General features: G+C 58.9%; 1 protein-coding gene across 1 annotated transcript; it reads left to right on the top strand.

The window, feature by feature from the left end:
* Positions 1–420: 420 nt before the first annotated feature.
* Tmem114 (transmembrane protein 114) lies at positions 421–15,048 on the top strand. Its single transcript, XM_005327161.3, has 4 exons — positions 421–692; positions 955–1,035; positions 11,012–11,149; positions 14,573–15,048. The coding sequence occupies exons 1-4, from the start codon at positions 473–475 to the stop codon at positions 14,803–14,805; spliced, it is 672 nt and encodes a 223-aa protein (XP_005327218.1). The 5' UTR covers positions 421–472; the 3' UTR covers positions 14,806–15,048.
* The last annotated feature ends 3,530 nt before the right edge of the window (positions 15,049–18,578 follow it).

The following is an 18,578-nucleotide window of genomic DNA, read 5'->3' as shown; positions in this document are numbered from 1 at the left end:
TGCGTGGCCTCCCGTCCTCAGGCGGAGGCAGAGCTGCGAGCGGGCGGGCGGGGAAACTCCCTGGAGTACAGGGTGGGAAGCGGGGAGCGCGGCGGGGACGGGAGGCCGGGGCGGGCGGAGTGGGGCGCTGGGGGCTGGCGGAGCGGAGGGCGCGGGGCCGGGGAAAGTGAGGCGCTGGGATCCGAGACCGGAGCGCGGAGGCCGGCAGGTGGAGGTGGGGAGGGACGAGCCCGCGGAGCAGGGGCCGGGGTCTGAGCCCGGCGAGGGGGCGCCTGGGGGCTGGGAGCGGGGTCCGAGGGCGGAGCAGGTGTGAGCTGGCGGCAGGTGAGGGTTTGGGGGCGCAGAGCGGGGTCCGGGTCGCGGTCGGGCTCGGGTCCAGGTCCGGCGGGGAGGGTGGGCTGGAGCCGGGAGCTCGCGGCCGGCGCTGGCCGCGCAGAGGGGCCGCAGGGACGCGGTGGGGTCGGAGCTGGCGATGCGGGTGCGCCTGGGCGCGCTGGCCGGCTCAGCGGCGCTCACCGGGGCGCTCAGCTTCGTGCTGCTGGCGGCCGCCATCGGCACCGACTTCTGGTACATCATTGACACCGCGCGGCTGGAGAGAAGCGGCCCTGGCGCCCAGGACCCGCTGGGGACAGCCAACCGCAGCCGGCCCGAGTCTCTGAGCTCGCACTCCGGGCTCTGGCGGACTTGCCGGGGTAAGGCGCACCAGGGACAGGGCGGTGGTCGAGGGCCCCTGCTCACTGGGATCTGTGGTTGAGCGCGAACCCCTCCTGCAGCCCCAACCCCCGGAGGCCAGGTCTAGGGGAGCCGGGGAAGGTGGGCAAAGGGCTCGGGCTCGAAATTCTTGCTGGAGCTGCCCAGCCCTCCTCCTGCCCTCCTGGGGGAGCATCCAGGGCGACGGCAGGGACCAAGCCCTGGGATGCTCAGCTTGGTCACTGATTCCTCTGTCCCATCCAGTGCAGAGCTCGTGCACCCCGCTGATGAACCCCTTCTGGCAGGAGAATGTGACAGTCAGCGACTCCAGCAAGCAACTTCTCAGTGAGTACAGCGGGGAGGGGAGGTGGGATCCCCATCCAACAGCAGCCCCTGCCCAAGCTCAGTTCTGGAGCTTTTCTGCACACAGTGGGACTCTGCAGAGCGGGCAGCTGGGGTGGCTTGAGAAGGGAGTAGGTTAAGACCAGGAAGCTGGACTCTGCCGCTCTGTCTGCAACGTGTGGTTAGGGTTCAGTCCATCACCGACTGGTGGATTCTGTGTGCCTAGCCCCTTGCTGGTGGAGGGTTAAGATTCAGTCCATGTGCTACAGGCGCTCAGGACTAGCTGGGAAGAGAGGTGGCAATGTAGTTTTCTTTTGGAATGACGAGCAGCATGAAGGGCATAGGAAGCCCAAGCAGGCACCTAAACCAGCCTGCGAGCTGAACGTGGACGGAGAGTTCTTATCCCGGAGCCGGGGCTGGCCTGGCCGTGGTGGGGTGCTCAGCACATGATGAGGAGTCAGCAGCAGCCCTCCCCGGGCCATCCTGTCTGCCTTTGGTGGCAGCTCTCCAGTGCGAAGCCCATGCATGGCGCTCAGTAGGGGGCAAGACTGGCAAAGAAGGAGGAGAGCGAGCTCCGCTCCATGAAGGAGGCTTGGGACCAGCAGGCGCTTCAGGACTTTCCCTCTGTCTCTCTCTGGTTCCTGCACCCGCCTGTGATGTCACTAGCTCCTCACAGTTCCAGTGAGGAATGGAGGCCAAGGGAGGCGGCCTAGAGAGCACCTGAGGAGGAAAGGAGAACAGGGATCCCCAGACCCTGAACAGTGCGGAGAGCCTCAGGTACAGCTACGGAGGCTCCAGGGTGGGACTCAGAATGAAGAAGCCGGGCAGTGCCCCTCTTCAGCCACAGTGGCCTTGGGCCACTTCCTGGAGCGTGCCACTCTTCCCTGTCACAAAACTTGGAAGGCATCGTCCCCTGCACCCGGAGTCTCTCTGCTCCCGCCCTGCCAGCCTGGGTTGGCTAACTCCTACCCATAGCACAGTGTGTGGCATTTTTCAGTTAAAATCGGCCTCCCTCAGTAGACCATGGACCCCTGAGGTCAAGGATCAAGTCTAGTTGTGCACTCTTGATACTTAACCCGGGACCTGGCAGAGTGTGCTCCTGAGTTTGCCGAACACGCAAAAGAACTATTTAACACCTGGCTCTCTGGGAAATAATAATCTTTGAGAAGCCCCTGGATCGCAGCATTTGCCAATGACTGTGGCAAATTTCAGGCTGCAACACAGCAGCACCTGGCTAAAAAGTTCCCAGAACTGCTCTTGTGAGATCTGTGTGACCCCCAGCACCCCTCTGGGTAAGGCCCCTTGGAGGGGACACCTCCCGGAGCCTGGGCTGGGGAAGACGGAGGACAGGTGGGGACACCGTGCACTCCTCTTGCAGTCCAGGTGCATGGGGTGGGACTCTGGGTGTTCTCGGGGCAAGGTTTCTAGCATCATCAAGAATTCCTGTGTTTGAGGTCAGGGAGATGAGGGTTCATCCGGCTCAGAGCCTCACAGGAGCCTCACTGGTCCTGAAATCGGTGTCTTCATAACCTCTCTGAGCCTCATTTTCCATCTTGATCATAATGAGCCATCAAAACCCTGAGGGGTGTGGTCAGCATTCCATAAAGAACGAAATGCATGAAAAGGTGAACGTCACCAGGACCTTGGGTGGTGCTGGGGTGGCACTGGGAGCTCCAGGTCACACGAAGGAGTGAGGGGACGGACACAGGCCAAGAGCTCAGTAGGGGTCAGTTCTCTCTTCTTAGCTGCAGTTACACCATGGAGTGCTGACCCTCTGGCAGGTGGGTGCTGTCATGAAGCCACCATGTCCCAGGGAGGGGTAGGTGGCATGGCTGGCTGTCCTTGGCACGGGGCTGGCTTCCTTTGCAAACCTGGAAATGCAACACGCCTGCTCATTCCAGGATTCTGAGACACAGGCAGCAGTCACATGGAGAGGCCCCATGTCCATTCGCCCCAGATGTAGGTCTCATCATCTGGGCGTCACCACCAGCTAGCCATCTGGCCTTGAATGTTCCGACACCCCTGAGCCCCAGCTCCCTCACGGGCAAAATGAAGGCAAGTGTCCATCTCCCTCCTGAGGCTTCCGTGAGGACGGAGCTGGAGACCACCTTTAAAGACCAGGGCAGTGCGCGGCCTCCGTACGTGGCCACGGGCAGCGCTGCCGTTATTGCCGCGTCTCCTCCAAGAAGGAGGGCAAGCTGCCCCTTCAGACTGCAAGTTCATTGAAAATCACCCCCAGAGAGAGCTTTTCCCCCGGAATCTCTTCTTCCCTCGATGCGTTTGAGTTTGGTCCAAGTTCTTTCATTACGTAAAGGCTCTTCTCTCCCTCAAGGAGCTGCTGCGGGGGCCAGAGAGGCCAAGTGCTGATGAGCGTCACGGTGCTCCGAGTCAGCTCCTGGGCAATCCTGGTGCGGGGTGCATGGGACAAACCTTGATCTCCTTCCTCCCAGAACCCAAGCAGGCCGACAGAGAGCTGCTGGGCAGACGCCCGGCCCCCCGACTCTGCTGACCTGGTGGTGCGGAAGCTGAGCAGGAACATCAGGGTCACGGACAGTGCGCCCCACCTGCTCAGCGAGCTCAGTCAGGTGGCAGAGCGGGGTTTCCAAGGGACAGTTCCCTGCCAGTAGAATCCCCCTTGCTCAGGGTTCCGGAGAGCTCTGGGGAGCCATGGGTTTGGCTCCTTGGCCAGGGACCAGAGGATCTGGGGTGGCTGGGAGGTCTTCCAGCTCAGCTGGAGAAGAGCCAGGCTCCCCAGCCAGCTCGTGGTCGCGGGGGACGGAAACTCAAGGTCACTGGTTTAAAGAAGAGGAGCTAGGAGCCCAGGCAAGGGAAAGGCTGAGCCCACCACCATCCAACCCTTCTCCCCTTGCCTCTGTGGGCTGGCTCTCTTCAGCCCCAGCAGGAAGAGCTCGTCCACCTCTCAGCAACTTGGCACACTTCCAGCCAGCCTTTCATTGGACCGGGTCGGGTCACATGCCTGGTCTGAGCCAATCACTGAGGCCAAGAGGATGGGGTGTGCTGATTGGCCAGGCTGAGGCCGTGCCCACCTGTGGCCGTAACCACAGGGATGGACCAGCCTATAGCTGATGAGGGATGGGGCCTGGGGTCCCCTGCCTGGGGTCCCCTGCCCTCCACTCAGCCAGCCGTGTGACTTCTTATGGGTCAGCTGGTTCCATAAACAGGTTTTTCTGGGAAGAAATGCGATCACACATGCAAAGCACCCCAGGATGCGCACAGTAGGAGCTCAATTATTGCCTCTTTCTGCTTGGAATCATGTTACCTCTCTGAACCTCAAGGTTTTCATCTGTAAAACGGAGCTAGCGATCACAGACCCACCAGACTCATTTATTTACTGAGTTATTTAGCCCCCTCCACCCCCCAGCACTGGGCTGGCTGGCTGAACAGAACAGGGGATCTGTGGCTGTTTGTCAAACATGGCTCTGAGCTCTCTCACATGTCTTCTCAACAGGCAGTACCCTTATCATCCTCGACTTTGCTGGTGAGGAAACCGAGGCACAGATCAGTTAATCAGTTACCTAAGTTTGCATAGCTACTGGCAGATCTGGGCTTCGAACACTGTTTGCTTCTACCTTGTGAGAGCAATGCTACGCTGAGTTTCCTCTCCGTGTGCTCTGTGTACATTAAGATCGGAGGCCTTGGCAGCCCCGAAGAGGAGCTTCGTGCCTGCCTTATTCTGGGTACCTACCTCACAAGGCCTCCTTCCCACTGGGAGCAGAGATGGGCGTTACAAAGATGGCTGGCAGGGGCATCCTGGAGGCAGGGCGGAGGCAGGGCGGAGCCGGTGGGTTGCAGGAACCCCCAGGAGGCCGGCATTCCTGGAGAGTGGGGCCCAAGTGCTTCTCAGGGGCGCCCTGGTCTTTCCAGGTCCTCCTCAGCTGCCTCTCCCGGGAACCCAGGAGGATGACCAGGCTGGCTGGACTGGACCAGAGGGGTCAAACGCTCGGCCCAGCACAGCGCGCCGTGGCTGAAGCTGGACCCGGTCAGCAGGCTGGCCAGGCTGGCCTCTGAGCAGGAAGTTAGGAATCACCAGTCTGGGTTTCTAGTCTTGCGGGTGCTGGGCTGATGCAGTAGCATGGAAAATTGAAATCAGCCCTCCCGCAGTGCCGGGCGCAGCTCCAGAGTGGAAGTGGTGGGGGACAGAAACAGACAAGGGACGGGGACATGTCGTGCGGAGGTAAGAGGCTGTCTGGGCCGGAGGGAATGTGAGTTACACACAGCTGGGCTGCAGGCGGGAAGGGCGGAGGGAGGGGGGCGGAGGGAGGGGGGCAGGTCCCGGGGCCAGAGGCCTGCTCTTCAGGCTGGCTGTCTGGAGTACCTGTTGAAAACTAAGACCAAGAATTATTTTATATAATTCTACTTCTAGTGTTTTCCACGCGAGACTCCTGAGAAGTTACTGTGCCATGTAAGAAACATTAAGATACAGCCTTGGTGTCCCTGGATGACGTGCGTGTGTGTGTGTGTGTGTGTGTGTGTGTGTGTAATCATTTTAAGAAATATTATACAGCCAGTAAGACAAGGCTAACAGGGTAGAACACCAAGATGTGGAATAAAGCGACCAAGTTACAGAGATTGTAGGCATTTATTATCCCTCCTCGAGGAAGCCATGTTATATAACTTTTCTATGGTATTTAACAAAACTTTATGATGCCCCTTTATTTTGTGTGCCATTAAGACAAAAAAAAAATACTATCAATTATGACCGAGGCACAGGAGGGCCAACTTTCCTGTTTTCAGTTAAATTAAAGCATGACCGAGGGAGCGTGGGCGTAGAATTAGGAAAACATGTCGATGTACAGAAAACAGAACACAGAAGCAAGCGGTCCTCCGAGGCCGCTCTGTCAGGGGAGGGAGGGGTGGAGCTGGTGCTGGTCCACTGGGTCTGTCTGAAGTTTCTCTAGGAAGGTTTCACATTGGGGTAAAAGCCCCCCAGAGGGCTGCCGGCGCCGGGCTTCTCCCCTCCAGCCACAGGAGCTGAGGTCACGTTGCTCCCGGTGCCTCCCGCTCCTGGACGGTGGCAGTGTGTCCTCTTCTGTGCCCACCCGTCCACCCCTCAGCCCAGTTCACTGCCCTTACCTCGGGTCTCAGCCGGGACGCTTCCCCTCTTTCCTCGCCCCCACCCCCTGCTTGGCTGAGTGCCCCTCTCTGCAGCCCCACGACCCTCTCTGCCGACCCGCTTCGCCGTGGATTTCAGAGGGCCCTTCACAGCACGTGGGCAGGTGGCCTGGGTTCCTGGGGTCTCAGTCTGTGGATGGGAATTAAGGCTTGTTCCTGGTGGAGTCGCAGGATGAGCGGGAAGGAAGGATCGCTCGCTTGTCCTCGGTGCAGCTCCGCCAGCCCAGCGTCCAGCGTCCAGTCCACAGGTGAGGAAACCGGGCTTTGCAGAGATGGTGCTGTGCTCAGTGGGAGGCGGAGTCAGGATTCGAATGCGGGGCTTTGCCGACTCCTGCTCTTTCCATGTCATGGAGCATCACGGAGCATCACGGCGACCAAGAAGGCAGTGAAGGACAGCCTTGTCCTCAAGGCAGACTCAGGGGCAACTATTTACCAACATTTAAAAAGCCACGCCCCTCCCGGCGCCAGAGGACCACGTGTTTCTGAACCTCCCTGGAGTCCCCGAGTCGCGGTGACACGTGGAGGCCTTTGGCGGCTGGTTCTGGAGCCTCTCTTCTGCCAGGGCTTGGATGGCTCTGGTTCTGCCTGGAGCTGAGCATCCTCCCCCACCACGACCTTCCGCCATGGCCATCTGCCTCACCTTGGGCCAGCACTGGAGCCGGAGGACCATGGACGAAATCTCTGAAATGGAGCCAAAATAAACCTCCCCCCCACCCCAGTTGTTCTTGTAGGTGTTTTGGTCACAGGGAACCAACATGTCCCCTGGCAGGGGCGCCTCGTTTCTCTGTTCTTTGCCGGTGGCTTGCCCCTGACTTATGCAGCAGATGTTTTTGAACTGAAAAGATGCCCTCACTTGGGCCTCCACGTTGACCTTGATGATGTCGGCATTTCATGTTATCAGTCCTGTATAATAACCACAGCTGTCATCTCTTGATCTCCTCCTTGTGCCGCTTATGAGGCTCCTGCTGTATACCACACAAGACAGTGGGGCGGGACATGGTGCCCACGTCCTCAGCCCCAGAACCTTATTTGGAAGAAGCGCTCTGCAGACGCACTGAGGATCTGGAGACGAGATCATCTTGGATGCTCTGGGCGGGCCCTAAATCCAACGACAAGGGTCCTTATACGGAGAGGAGACAAGAGGAAGGGGAGACTCAGTGGTGTGGCCACAGGCCCAGGCGGGTCCAGGGTCCCTGAAGCCACAGGAAAGTGGAAGAGGCAGGGGAGGCGTTCCCTGAAGGCTTTGATGGGACTCGGTCCTGGGACACCTTGGTTTCAGAATTCGGGCCTCTGGGACTGTTCGGGAGTAAGTTCCCGTTGCCTGTTAGCGGCCCAGTTTATAGTGGCGGCCTCATTATCAAAGAATAAGCCCCTGCCAGGCCCCCTGTCCCCAAGGCCCCGTGGTGAGGAGGTGTGTCTGCTGGTCTCAGGTCCGGGACGCTTTCCTCCCAAGACCACCAACAGGGAATGGCACGAGACTGGAGTCCACTGCTGTCCCTGTCCTGTGTCATCTCTGCCCGGTCTTCTGGCTCAGCTCTTGAACCTTTCCAGTTTGCAGTCTGTGCACCTTGTCGGCTCCCCAGGAAATGAACCACGGGGAAGAAAGCTCTGGGTCTCTCTGGCCTTCGGTTCCTCCTGCCCTGCCTGAGTCCATCGCACCCTCCCCTCCCAGTGCCTGGGACAGCCCTTGGCCACTGCTGGTGCCCTCAGCCTCCGACCACCAGGGACCATGTGTAGCTGGACAAGTGGCTCACTGCTCATTGCAACCAGGTCGACACGCACCACGAGGACTCTGGGCGCCCCAGACACAGGCTTTTAGAGGGACCAACAGGACCAGGGACTTGATGGGTGGTTTTGGGAGGGTCCACGGAAGCAGGGTTTGGTCTGACTGGGCAGGGTCAGGAGTGGGGACAAACAGCCTGCCTGTAGGGAGGGAGACCCAGCAGGACCAGGCAGCCAGCCCCTGTGCTGGGGAGGGGCTTTGGCCTCTGAGAGGCGCAGGCCTTGGTTTGCCTGTGAGATAACCTTGCCTGGCCTCCCTGGGTCATGCCCCATGACCTTGTCAGGTGGTGCAGCTCTTGGAGGTCACACCTAGGACCCTGCGGGCGGCTGGCTATGGGCCCAGAGCCCTCCCAGGCCTGGGGCTCTTCCCTTCCCCATCCTGGGAGGTCACGACAAGCTTGTCCCCAAGCGGGAGGCGGGCCTGGGCTCAGCCCCAGGTTACAGAATCCCTGTCTTCCTAGGAGTTCAGAGGTTTCCGTGCTTCCTGTGGGTCCCCGGGCCACCCGGCACCTGGGCTTGGCTGGCAGCGCTGCGCGGGAGGGGGTCTTTGACCCCGTCCCCATCCCTGGGAGCCTGGAGACAGGGTTGCAAACTTGGGTCATAACCTGCCTCGGCCGCGGCTAGAAACTGCCGGGGCTTGGCGCTTGTAGGCGGCAGGTGTTGGGTGTTTGCTAAACACAGGGGTGGACACAGGCCTGACCCGCTGTCCTGGTTGGCCCTGACTGCTCCTGATGCATGCTGCGGTCATGGTAGATGGCTTAGTGACTGCCGATGATTATTTGGCTCTCAGAGTGTTTGGTTTGGGTGATAAGCCCTGTGGGTGCTCTGTCTACATAGCCACAAGGGAGCAACTCTCCGTGACTTATGCGTTGTTGTGTGCTCAGCTCTGTGTGTCTGCTGGATTTAATCCGTCCTCAGCAGTCGGCAGGCAGGAGTTCTCATCTACCCATGAGGCGCAGAGTGGTCTAGTCGTTCGTCCACAGTCACACAGCTTGTAGGCCCTATTAAGTGGTCTTTTGACTGATCACCCTCACTCCAACCCCACAATGATATCCCAGCACCATCCAAATATCCCAGTTCCCAGAAATCTATCACTCTGCCACATCCACACTCTAAGCACATTCCGAGATGTGGTTGGAGACGGGTGCAGTTCGCAGTAGAACAAAACTTGGAATCAATATTCATGTTCCACGACTGCGATTCTGGAAAAAAAAGAAAGACAAACAAAATAAAGAGTATGACTCCACACATATGCACACAGAGCTCGACCAGATTTCTGCAGGAGACTGTACAACCCTCCCCTGGGAGCTGTTCATACCCAGACATGTAATTGAATGTGTGGGTCAAGTTGGCTCGCGGGGTGTCTGGGGACTCCGGGGGCCTCGTTAATTTCTACATGAGAAATGATCCCGTCTCTCAGCTGCGGACGGAGCCGTGCAGGAGCCTGAGCTTGCGGGGCCAGGGTCACACTCCAGCAGCTGCACTGAGCCGCTGGTTCTTCCCTGGACAGGACGGCAGCCACGCTGTCCAGGCCACGGTGACAGTTCTGCCATCTCTGGTGGTCCCGGGAGGGAGTTTAGCCTGGTTTTCTCCGCCTGCCAAGGCTGGTGGCTCTTTGGGACCTGAAGACAGAGCGGTGTGGAGGAGGCTGGACGGCCATCTTCACCATCTTTATTACTGTGGACGGGTCAGTGCGTTTTCTGTTGCCCAGGACAACCCTCCTGTCCAGTAGGTTTTAATGAAGAAGCTTATTGTGGCTCACATCCTGTAGGTCGAGGTCCAGGGGCCGCCTCTGGCGATGGCGTCTTGCCGGCAGAACCCTGTGGCAGCCTGTGTCTGGCCAGCTGACCTTGCTGTCCTCTTGCTGTCCCAAACTGGGGGGATTCTATCTCCGGCTCCACCCTGACGGCTCCTCCAGTGGCCCCAGGCCCAGCTCCAACCCGCTGGCTGGATTACAGCGTGGGGGCCCTAGAGCCTCATACGGCCACCGTTGGGAGGGGTCCCAGGCCACATGTGTGACTATCTGCCTGTGGCAGGACTCCTTCCTTGGCTGTGGGCTGAGCCCCTGCTGCTGACCCTGGCTCCAGCCGCTGGGTCTGGTTGTGAAGAAGGATGTCCAACACCGCTCCCCCAACCAAGGGCCACTCCACTTCCTGCCTTGTCCTTTGCCTTAGTGTCCTTGGGCCACCACAGAGTCCATGGCCTAGGACGAAGCTAGCTTTGGGCTCCTCCAGGCTCGGCCTCCGCCCTCTTGTCCCTCCTCCTCCTCCGCGTCTTCAGTCTTTCTTCAAGGAGACACTGCTGCGACGCAGGACCTTCGAATCCAGGACAATCTCATCTTGCGCTCCTGAACTTTAAGCATCTGCAAAGACCTTTCAAGACCTTCCTGGGAGCTGGGCGGTGTCAGTTCCAACCAGCACCCAGGGCAGTCCTGCAGAAGCCTCCGCAAAAGATGGACCGCGCTGTCCTCTGCCCCAAACGGTGATGACTCTGGCTCCCTGGGAGAGAAGGGCCGAGGCCCCTGCGGGATGGCCCCGCCCACGGCCCCGCCTCCTGCAGGCTCCGCCCCTCGCCCCCTGGTCTCCTGGGCGCCTGGTCCCACCCTGCCCCCCGCTCCGCACCCGCTCCGCACCCGCTCCTCGCTCCGCCGCGTGCTGCCCTCAGCGACCGCCGGGGGCGCTGTTGCCTGCCTCCTTGCTACTGGGCAGCCCTGTTGGTCACCGGCTCTCGACTCTGGTGTGTAGAGTCTGCTCACGGCTGGACTCCACTCGCTGGCGTGTGGCCGCAGGGCAGGATCTTGGTTTCTCCGCTCCTGAGTGGGCACCGGGGATAAGTGAGGAGTCCTATAACAGCACCTCCGGGTTCCCAGGGCGGATGGCGGGGCTCCGGGCACACACCGCGCAAGACGCAGCACTGCCACGAGTCATTGTCATCAGAAGCAGTGGTGGTCATTTCCCCAGCTTCGGGTGCGGCCGTGGTGGGTGCTCAGTAGCTGTGGGCGGGGGGGGGGGACGGGGCATGTTAGTGACCTCTGCTGCCCGTGTCCCCTGTCTCTCTCCTGAAGCTATGCACGGGACGTTTGTGATTCTGCTGCCGCTCAGCCTGATCCTGATGGTTTTCGGGGGGATGACGGGGTTTCTGAGCTTCCTCCTCCAAGCCTACCTCCTCCTGCTGCTCACTGGGACCCTCTTCCTCTTTGGAGGTAGGTGTCCACCCTGCGGGCGGCGGGTGCTGGGCAGGGACTCTCAGCAGCTTGTCAGTTGAAGGCATCAGGGGTTTCCAGCCAGGACCCAGGGCCCGACTCCCGGAAAGAAGCAGCGGTGGGGACAGCTTCTGGGGACTGCTCCGCAGTTCCAACAGAGCCCTGTGGTGCCTTTGCCTGGCCCTGCCAGCTCCGCGCTTTCAGGCTGTGGCCTGGGAAGGGCCCTGGCTCCAGCCATCCTGGAGAGCCAGGTGGATGGATTAGAAAGAGGCCCCACTGGCTCAGAAGGACAAATGCCACATGACCTTGCTCAGACCTGGTCTCAACAAGCCAAGGTCATAGAGAGGGGGCTATGGGTGGGGCCAAAGAGGTGTCAGTCAAAGTTGGGAGGAATGAGTTCCAGACCTGCTGTGTGTCCTGGTGACTGCCATTAATAACAGCCCCTTGTGTACTTGAAACTTGCCAAGAGGGCAGATTTTGAAAGTTGTCACCACAAGAAAGGGTCAAGTGCGGGAGGTGACATGGGTGGCAGACAACTTGGCCAGCCCATGCCAGTGTGCCTCCATCACAAGAGTCCACAGTGGTGCTTACAAATAATTTCTATGTGCCTAGAAAGACTCAGAAAAACTAAACAAAGGAAAAACCAGTCTCGGCCGGGTTGATTCTGTTTGTTTGGCTGAAGGGAGGGCTTAGAAACTGGATCAGGCCACCGCAAGCCACCCCGTGGCTCCCTGTGCCCTGTGCTTGGAGAGCTTCCTCATTAAAAGAGGAAGAGAGAGCTGAGGCCACTTGGGACCCCAGGAGGGAGACAGTCTGAGGGTGGACAGTAGTGCAGGCGCTGACCTCCATCCCCCGCTCTTAATGGAGTTGACATTGATGTTAGTACTAATAGTTCACCCAGTGGTGACTCTCAAAACCATCACCACCTGCAGACCTTTCCCGCAGACCTCTCTGTGACGGTAAATTCTTCAGTGCACACTGTGCTGTGCGGCCAGGGCGCCGGGAGACAGGCTCGAGTGGCCAGTGCCAAGGAGAGACTGGCAGTTGATGAAACTGAACTTAGATGTGAGAGCCACACGGGGCCAGGCTGCTGTGTGGACTGCACTGCCCTAGTCTCATCTGTGGCACCCTTCTAGGTCTGGGGAAATGAGATGGGACTCACAGCCCACAGGAGGACAGGCACTGTGGGTGACAACACACAGGAGAGCAAGACACAACTGTGACTGGGATGTGGGGGCAGGAACAGGAATAGAGGTGTGAGCTGGGACAGGGAGGGAGGTAGGGGTAGGCAGAGGGAGAGCCCAGCCAGCTCTGGAGTGGGTGGGAGGGAGTGAGACAGAGCGCTGGGGAGACCCACAGCGGGGTGGGGTGGGGGGGAGGAGGAGGGGAGGACAGAGGGGAGAGGGTGGGGAGGGTGGGGAGGGGGAGGAGGAGCAGCAGGGGAAGGAGCAGAAAGGAGGAGCAGGAGGAGAAGGGGTAGAAGGATTAGAAGGCACAGGAGGAGGAGCAGAGAGGAGGAGCAGGAGGAGGAGGGGTAGAAGGAGCAGGAGGAACAGGAGGAGGAGCAGCAGGAGGAGGAGGAGGAGCAGGAGGAGGAGCAGAAGGAGCAGGAGGAACAGGAGGAGGAGCAGAGAGGAGGAGGCAGGAACAGTGGGAGGAGGAGGATGAGGAGCAGGAGCAGGAGCAGGAGCAGGAGGAGGAGCAGCGGGAAGAGGAGGAGGAGCAGGAGGAGGAGGAGCAGGAGGAGGAGCAGAAGGAGCAGGAGGAACAGGAGGAGGAGCAGAGAGGAGGAGGCAGGAACAGCAGGAGCAGGAACAGTGGGAGGAGGAGGATGAGGACCAGGAGCAGGAGCAGGAGCAGGAGGAGGAGCAGCAGGAGCAGGAGGAGGAGCAGGAGGAGGAGGGGTAGAAGGAGTAGAAGGAATAGGAGGAGGAGCAGAGAGGAGGAGGAGGCAGATGTTAGGGTCTGTAAACAAGTCAGGATGGCGCCTGGCATTTTGCCAGAGGGAGTGGTTTGTGAAGTAACGCCAGCGAGCCATTAAGTGTGGAGATTTCTTATTGGTTGACTGCTGTATCTAAGATAAGATGTGTGGAATGTATATATACCCCTCCTGTCCTACAATAAACGGCTCCCACTCCTGCTGTATCAATGTACACAAGTTGTTCGTCACCCCCGGTTATTTTGCTGCAGCCGGACTGTGGCAGGCAGGAACAGCAGGAGCAGGAACAGTGGGAGCAGGAGGAGCAGAAGGAGGAGCAGGAGGAGCAGAAGGAGGAGCAGGAGGAGGAGCAGAAGAAGGAGCAGAAGAAGAGCAGAAGGAGGAGCAGGAGGATGAGCAGGAGGAGGAGCCGAGGAGGAGGAGGAGTAGGAGGAGCAGGAGGAGGAGCAGGAGTAGTAGTAGGAGGAGTAGGAGGAGGAGGAGTAGGAGATGGAGGAAAGGAATAGGAGTAGGAGGAGGAGGAGGAGGAGGAAATGGAGGAGGAGTAATAGTAAGAGGAGGAGAAGCAGGAACAGCAGGAGCAGGAGAAGGAGGATGGGGAAGGAGCAGGAGGAGGAGCAGGAGGAGGAGGAGGAGCAGAAACAGTGGGAGCAGGAGAAGGAGGATGGGGGAAGGAGCAGGGGGAGGAGGAGCAGGGGGAGGAGGAGCAGGAGTAGGAGGAGGAGGAGTAGGAGTAGGAGATGGAGGAGGAAGAGCAGGAGGAGCAGGAGGAGGAGCAGGAACAGCGGGAGCAGGAGAAGGAGCATGAGGGAAGGGGCAGGGGAAGGAGGAGCAGGAGCAGGAGGAGGGGCAGGAGGAGGAAGGGGAGGATGAGGAGCAGGAGGAGGGGCAGAAGGAGAAAGGGGAGAAGCGGGAGTAGGAGGAGGGGCAGGAGGAGGAATGGGAGGAGCAGGAGCAGGAGGAGGGGCAGGAGGAGGAAGGGGAGGAGAAGGAGCAGGAGAAGAAGGAGCAGGAGGAGGGGCAGGAGGAGGAAGAGGAGGAGCAGGAGCAGGAGGAGGAGGTGCAGGAGGAGGGGCAGGAGGAGGAAGGGGAGGAGCAGGAGCAGGAGGAGGGCAGGAGGAGGAGGGGAGGAGCAGTAGGAGGGGCAGGATGAGGAAGAAGAGGAGCAGAAGCAGTAGGAGGGGCAGGAGGAGGAAGGGGAGGAGGAGGAGCAGGAGGAGGGGAGGAGGAGGAAGGGGAGGAGCAGGAGCAGGAGAAAGGGCAGGAGGAGGAAGGGGAGGAGGGGCAGGATGAGGAAGGGGAGAAGCAGGAGCAGGAGGAGGAGCAGGGAGGAGGAAGGAGAGGAGCAGGAGCAGGAGGAGGGGCAGGATGAGGAAGGGGAGGAGCAGGAGCAGGAGAAGGGCAGGAGGAGGAAGGGGAGGAGCGGGAGCGGGAGAAGGGCAGGAGGCACCGGGAGCTCTGACCTACTCTCCTTGCCCCTGCAGCCATGGTGACGCTCACTGGCATCAGTGTCTACATCGCCTACTCGGCCGCTGCCTTCCGCGAGGCGCTGTGTCTGCTGGGGGAGCGGGCGCTCCTGGACCAGGTGGACATCCGCTTCGGCTGGTCGCTGGCCCTGGGCTGGATCAGCTTCGTCTCGGAGCTGTTCACTGGGGTGGCTTTCATGGTGGCCGCGCGTGTGGTCAGCCTGCGGCGGAGGCAGGACCAGGCCATCTGAGCTGGGACATCCTGTGACAGTGGGGGAGGGAGGGCTTGGCCCCGGGGCCTCCCAGACCCACCTCCTCTCCCTCAAAGGCTGTCCATGGAGGCCAGGGGTGGCCCTGCCCTCTGGGGCCTGAGCTGCCGTCCGTGCAGCCCAGAGTGCTCTGTGCCAGGTGCCCGTGTGTCTGCCTGGGCCTGCTGCAAGAGGCCAAGGAAGTGCTGGACCCATGTCACTTGAAATAAATGACAGTCCTCTGCACAGGGAGCTTCACAGCTCTGTTCCCGTGATATCTGCGTCTGGGTGCCTCCTCTGGCGTCATGAGCTCCTCCCTGTTATGAAATGTTCAGAATGACCAGAGAGGTCAGGTAACTTGTGCAAAGCTGCACAGTGAGCCAGCAGCACCCTCCTCTCTCAGTCAGCCCCAGGCCCAGTGCAGCTTCTGGACAGGCCCAGGGTCAGCTGCTTGGCGCCCACTGGGCATGGAGTTGCCCTGGCTCACACGCTGGCATGGGAAGGTGCCGCGGAAGCCTGCAAGGAGTGGGCACAGCCCTGGGTTCTCTGCACTGAGGTGCAGACGCTCCAGCTGGGCCTTGCTCCTCTGGCTGAGTTCTGACCCTCCAACGGAAAAGGCCACCCAGTGAGCCGGTCCTCAGGACCAGGGCTGGTCATCCCAGAGGAAGACCCCTGGGCCAGTGAACAGGGCCCCGTGTCACCCGCGAATGACAGGAAGCAATGCCAGGACAGCAGCCACCCACGGTGAGTGGGAAGAGCCACCCACAGCAGTGACTTCAGCTTTGCAGCACCAGAAGACCCATAGGGCCACCTGTGACAACCTCACCAGCACTGTGACGTCACCATCCTAACTGACGTTGTCCTCCTTGAGAAAGCATCCTCCTCACTGTGACACTATCAAACCTTCACTATGACAGCACCATCCTAGGACATCCTTCCCACGATGAATTCCCCATCCTAGGACATCTTTCCCACGATGACATCACTACCCTAGGACATCCTTCCCACTGTGACATCCCCATCCTAGAACATCCTTCCCACTATGACATCCCCACCCTAGGACATCCTTCCCACGATGACATCACCATCCTAGGACGTCCTTCCCACTATGACATCCCCATCCTAGGACATCCTTCCCACTATGACACCACCATCCTAGGACATCCTTCCCACTGTGACATCTCCATCCTAGGACATCCTTCCCACTGTGACATCCCCACCCTAGGACATCCTTCCCACGATGACATCACCATCCTAGGACGTCCTTCACACTACGACATCCCCACCCTAGGACATCCTTCCCACGATGACATCCCCATCCTAGGACATCCTTCCCTCTATGACATCACCATCCTAGGACATCCTTCCCACTACGACATCCTCATCCTAGGACATCCTTCCCACTGTGACATCCCCACCCTAGGACATCCTTCCCACGATGACATCACCATCCTAGGACGTCCTTCCCACTACGACATCCCCACCCTAGGACGTCCTTCCCTCTACGACATCACCATCCTAGGACATCCTTCCCACTACGACATCCTCATCCTAGGACATCCTTCCCACTATGACATCCCATCCTAGGACATCCTTCCCACTACGACATCCCATCCTAGGACATCCTTCCCACTACGACATCCTCATCCTAGGACATCCTTCCCACGAAGACATCCCCATCCTAGGACATCCTTCGCACGATGACATCCCATCCTAGGACATCCTTCCCAGGATGACATCACCATCCTAGGACATCCTTCCCACTATGACATCCCCATCCTAGGACATCCTTCCCAGGATGACATCACCATCCTAGGACATCCTTCCCACTGTGACATCCCCACCCTAGGACATCCTTCCCACGATGACATCACCATCCTAGGACGTCCTTCCCACTACGACATCCCCACCCTAGGACGTCCTTCCCTCTATGACATCACCATCCTAGGACATCCTTCCCACTACGACATCCTCATCCTAGGACATCCTTCCCACTATGACATCCCATCCTAGGACATCCTTCCCAATATGACATCCCATCCTAGGACATCCTTCCCACTATGACATCCCATCCTAGGACATCCTTCCCACGAAGACATCCCCATCCTAGGACATCCTTCGCACGATGACATCCCATCCTAGGACATCCTTCCCAGGATGACATCACCATCCTAGGACATCCTTCCCACTATGACATCCCCATCCTAGGACATCCTTCCCAGGATGACATCACCATCCTAGGACATCCTTCCCACTGTGACATCCCCATCCTAGAACATCTTTCCCACTGTGACATCACCATCCTAGGACATCCTTCCCACAATGACATCACCATCCTAGGACATCCTTCCCACTATGACTTCCCCACCCTAGGACATCCTTCCCACGAAGACATCCCCATCCTAGGACATCCTTCCCACGATGACATCCCCATCCTAGGACGTCCTTCCCACTATGACAGCACCATCCTAGGACGTCCTTCCAACTATGACATCCCCATCCTAGGACATCCTTCCACTATGACATCCCCATCCTAGGACATCCTTCACACGATGACATCCCCATCCTAGGACATCCTTCCATTATGAAATCCCCATCCTAGGACATCCTTCCACGATGACATCCCCATCCTAGGACATCCTTCCCATGGTGACATCCCCATCCTAGGACATCCTTCCCACGATGACATCACCACCCAAGGACATCCTTCCCACAGTGACATCCCCATCCTAGGACATCCTTCCCACGGTGACATCCCCATCCTGGGATATCCTTCACACTGTGACATCCCCACCCTAGGACATCCTTCCCACGGTGACATCCGCACCCTAGGACATCGTTCCCACGGTGACATCCGCACCCTAGGACATCCTTCCCACGGTGACATCCCCACCCTAGGACATCCTTCCCATGGTGACATCCCCATCCTAGGACATCCTTCCCACTGTGACATCCCCACCCTAGGACATCCTTCCCACGATGACATCACCATCCTAGGACGTCCTTCCCACTACGACATCCCCACCCTAGGACGTCCTTCCCTCTACGACATCACCATCCTAGGACATCCTTCCCACTACGACATCCTCATCCTAGGACATCCTTCCCACTATGACATCCCATCCTAGGACATCCTTCCCAATATGACATCCCATCCTAGGACATCCTTCCCACTATGACATCCCATCCTAGGACATCCTTCCCACGAAGACATCCCCATCCTAGGACATCCTTCGCACGATGACATCCCATCCTAGGACATCCTTCCCAGGATGACATCACCATCCTAGGACATCCTTCCCACTATGACATCCCCATCCTAGGACATCCTTCCCAGGATGACATCACCATCCTAGGACATCCTTCCCACTGTGACATCCCCATCCTAGAACATCCTTCCCACTGTGACATCACCATCCTAGGACATCCTTCCCACGATGACATCACCATCCTAGGACATCCTTCCCACTATGACTTCCCCACCCTAGGACATCCTTCCCACGAAGACATCCCCATCCTAGGACGTCCTTCCCACGATGACATCCCCATCCTAGGATGTCCTTCCCACTATGACAGCACCATCCTAGGACATCCTTCCACTATGACATCCCCATCCTAGGACATCCTTCACACGATGACATCCCCATCCTAGGACATCCTTCCATTATGAAATCCCCATCCTAGGACATCCTTCCACGATGACATCCCCATCCTAGGACATCCTTCCCATGGTGACATCCCCATCCTAGGACATCCTTCCCACGATGACATCACCA

Source organism: Ictidomys tridecemlineatus, chromosome 10 (genome assembly GCF_052094955.1).
Source record: "Ictidomys tridecemlineatus isolate mIctTri1 chromosome 10, mIctTri1.hap1, whole genome shotgun sequence".
NCBI classification, from domain to species: domain Eukaryota; kingdom Metazoa; phylum Chordata; class Mammalia; order Rodentia; family Sciuridae; genus Ictidomys; species Ictidomys tridecemlineatus.
The sequence above is the reverse complement of the archived record's forward strand: the minus strand, read 5'-3'. Positions and strand labels throughout refer to the sequence as shown.

Excerpts from the sequence above, each read along its gene's own strand:
- Tmem114 (XM_005327161.3), top strand. The coding sequence starts at position 473 with ATGCGGGTGCGCCTGGGCGCGCTGGCCGGCTCAGCGGCGCTCACCGGG. Across the intron at positions 693-954 it reads GCTCTGGCGGACTTGCCGGG|TGCAGAGCTCGTGCACCCCG; the intron begins GTAAGGCGCACC and ends TGTCCCATCCAG. Across the intron at positions 1,036-11,011 it reads CTCCAGCAAGCAACTTCTCA|CTATGCACGGGACGTTTGTG; the intron begins GTGAGTACAGCG and ends TCTCTCCTGAAG.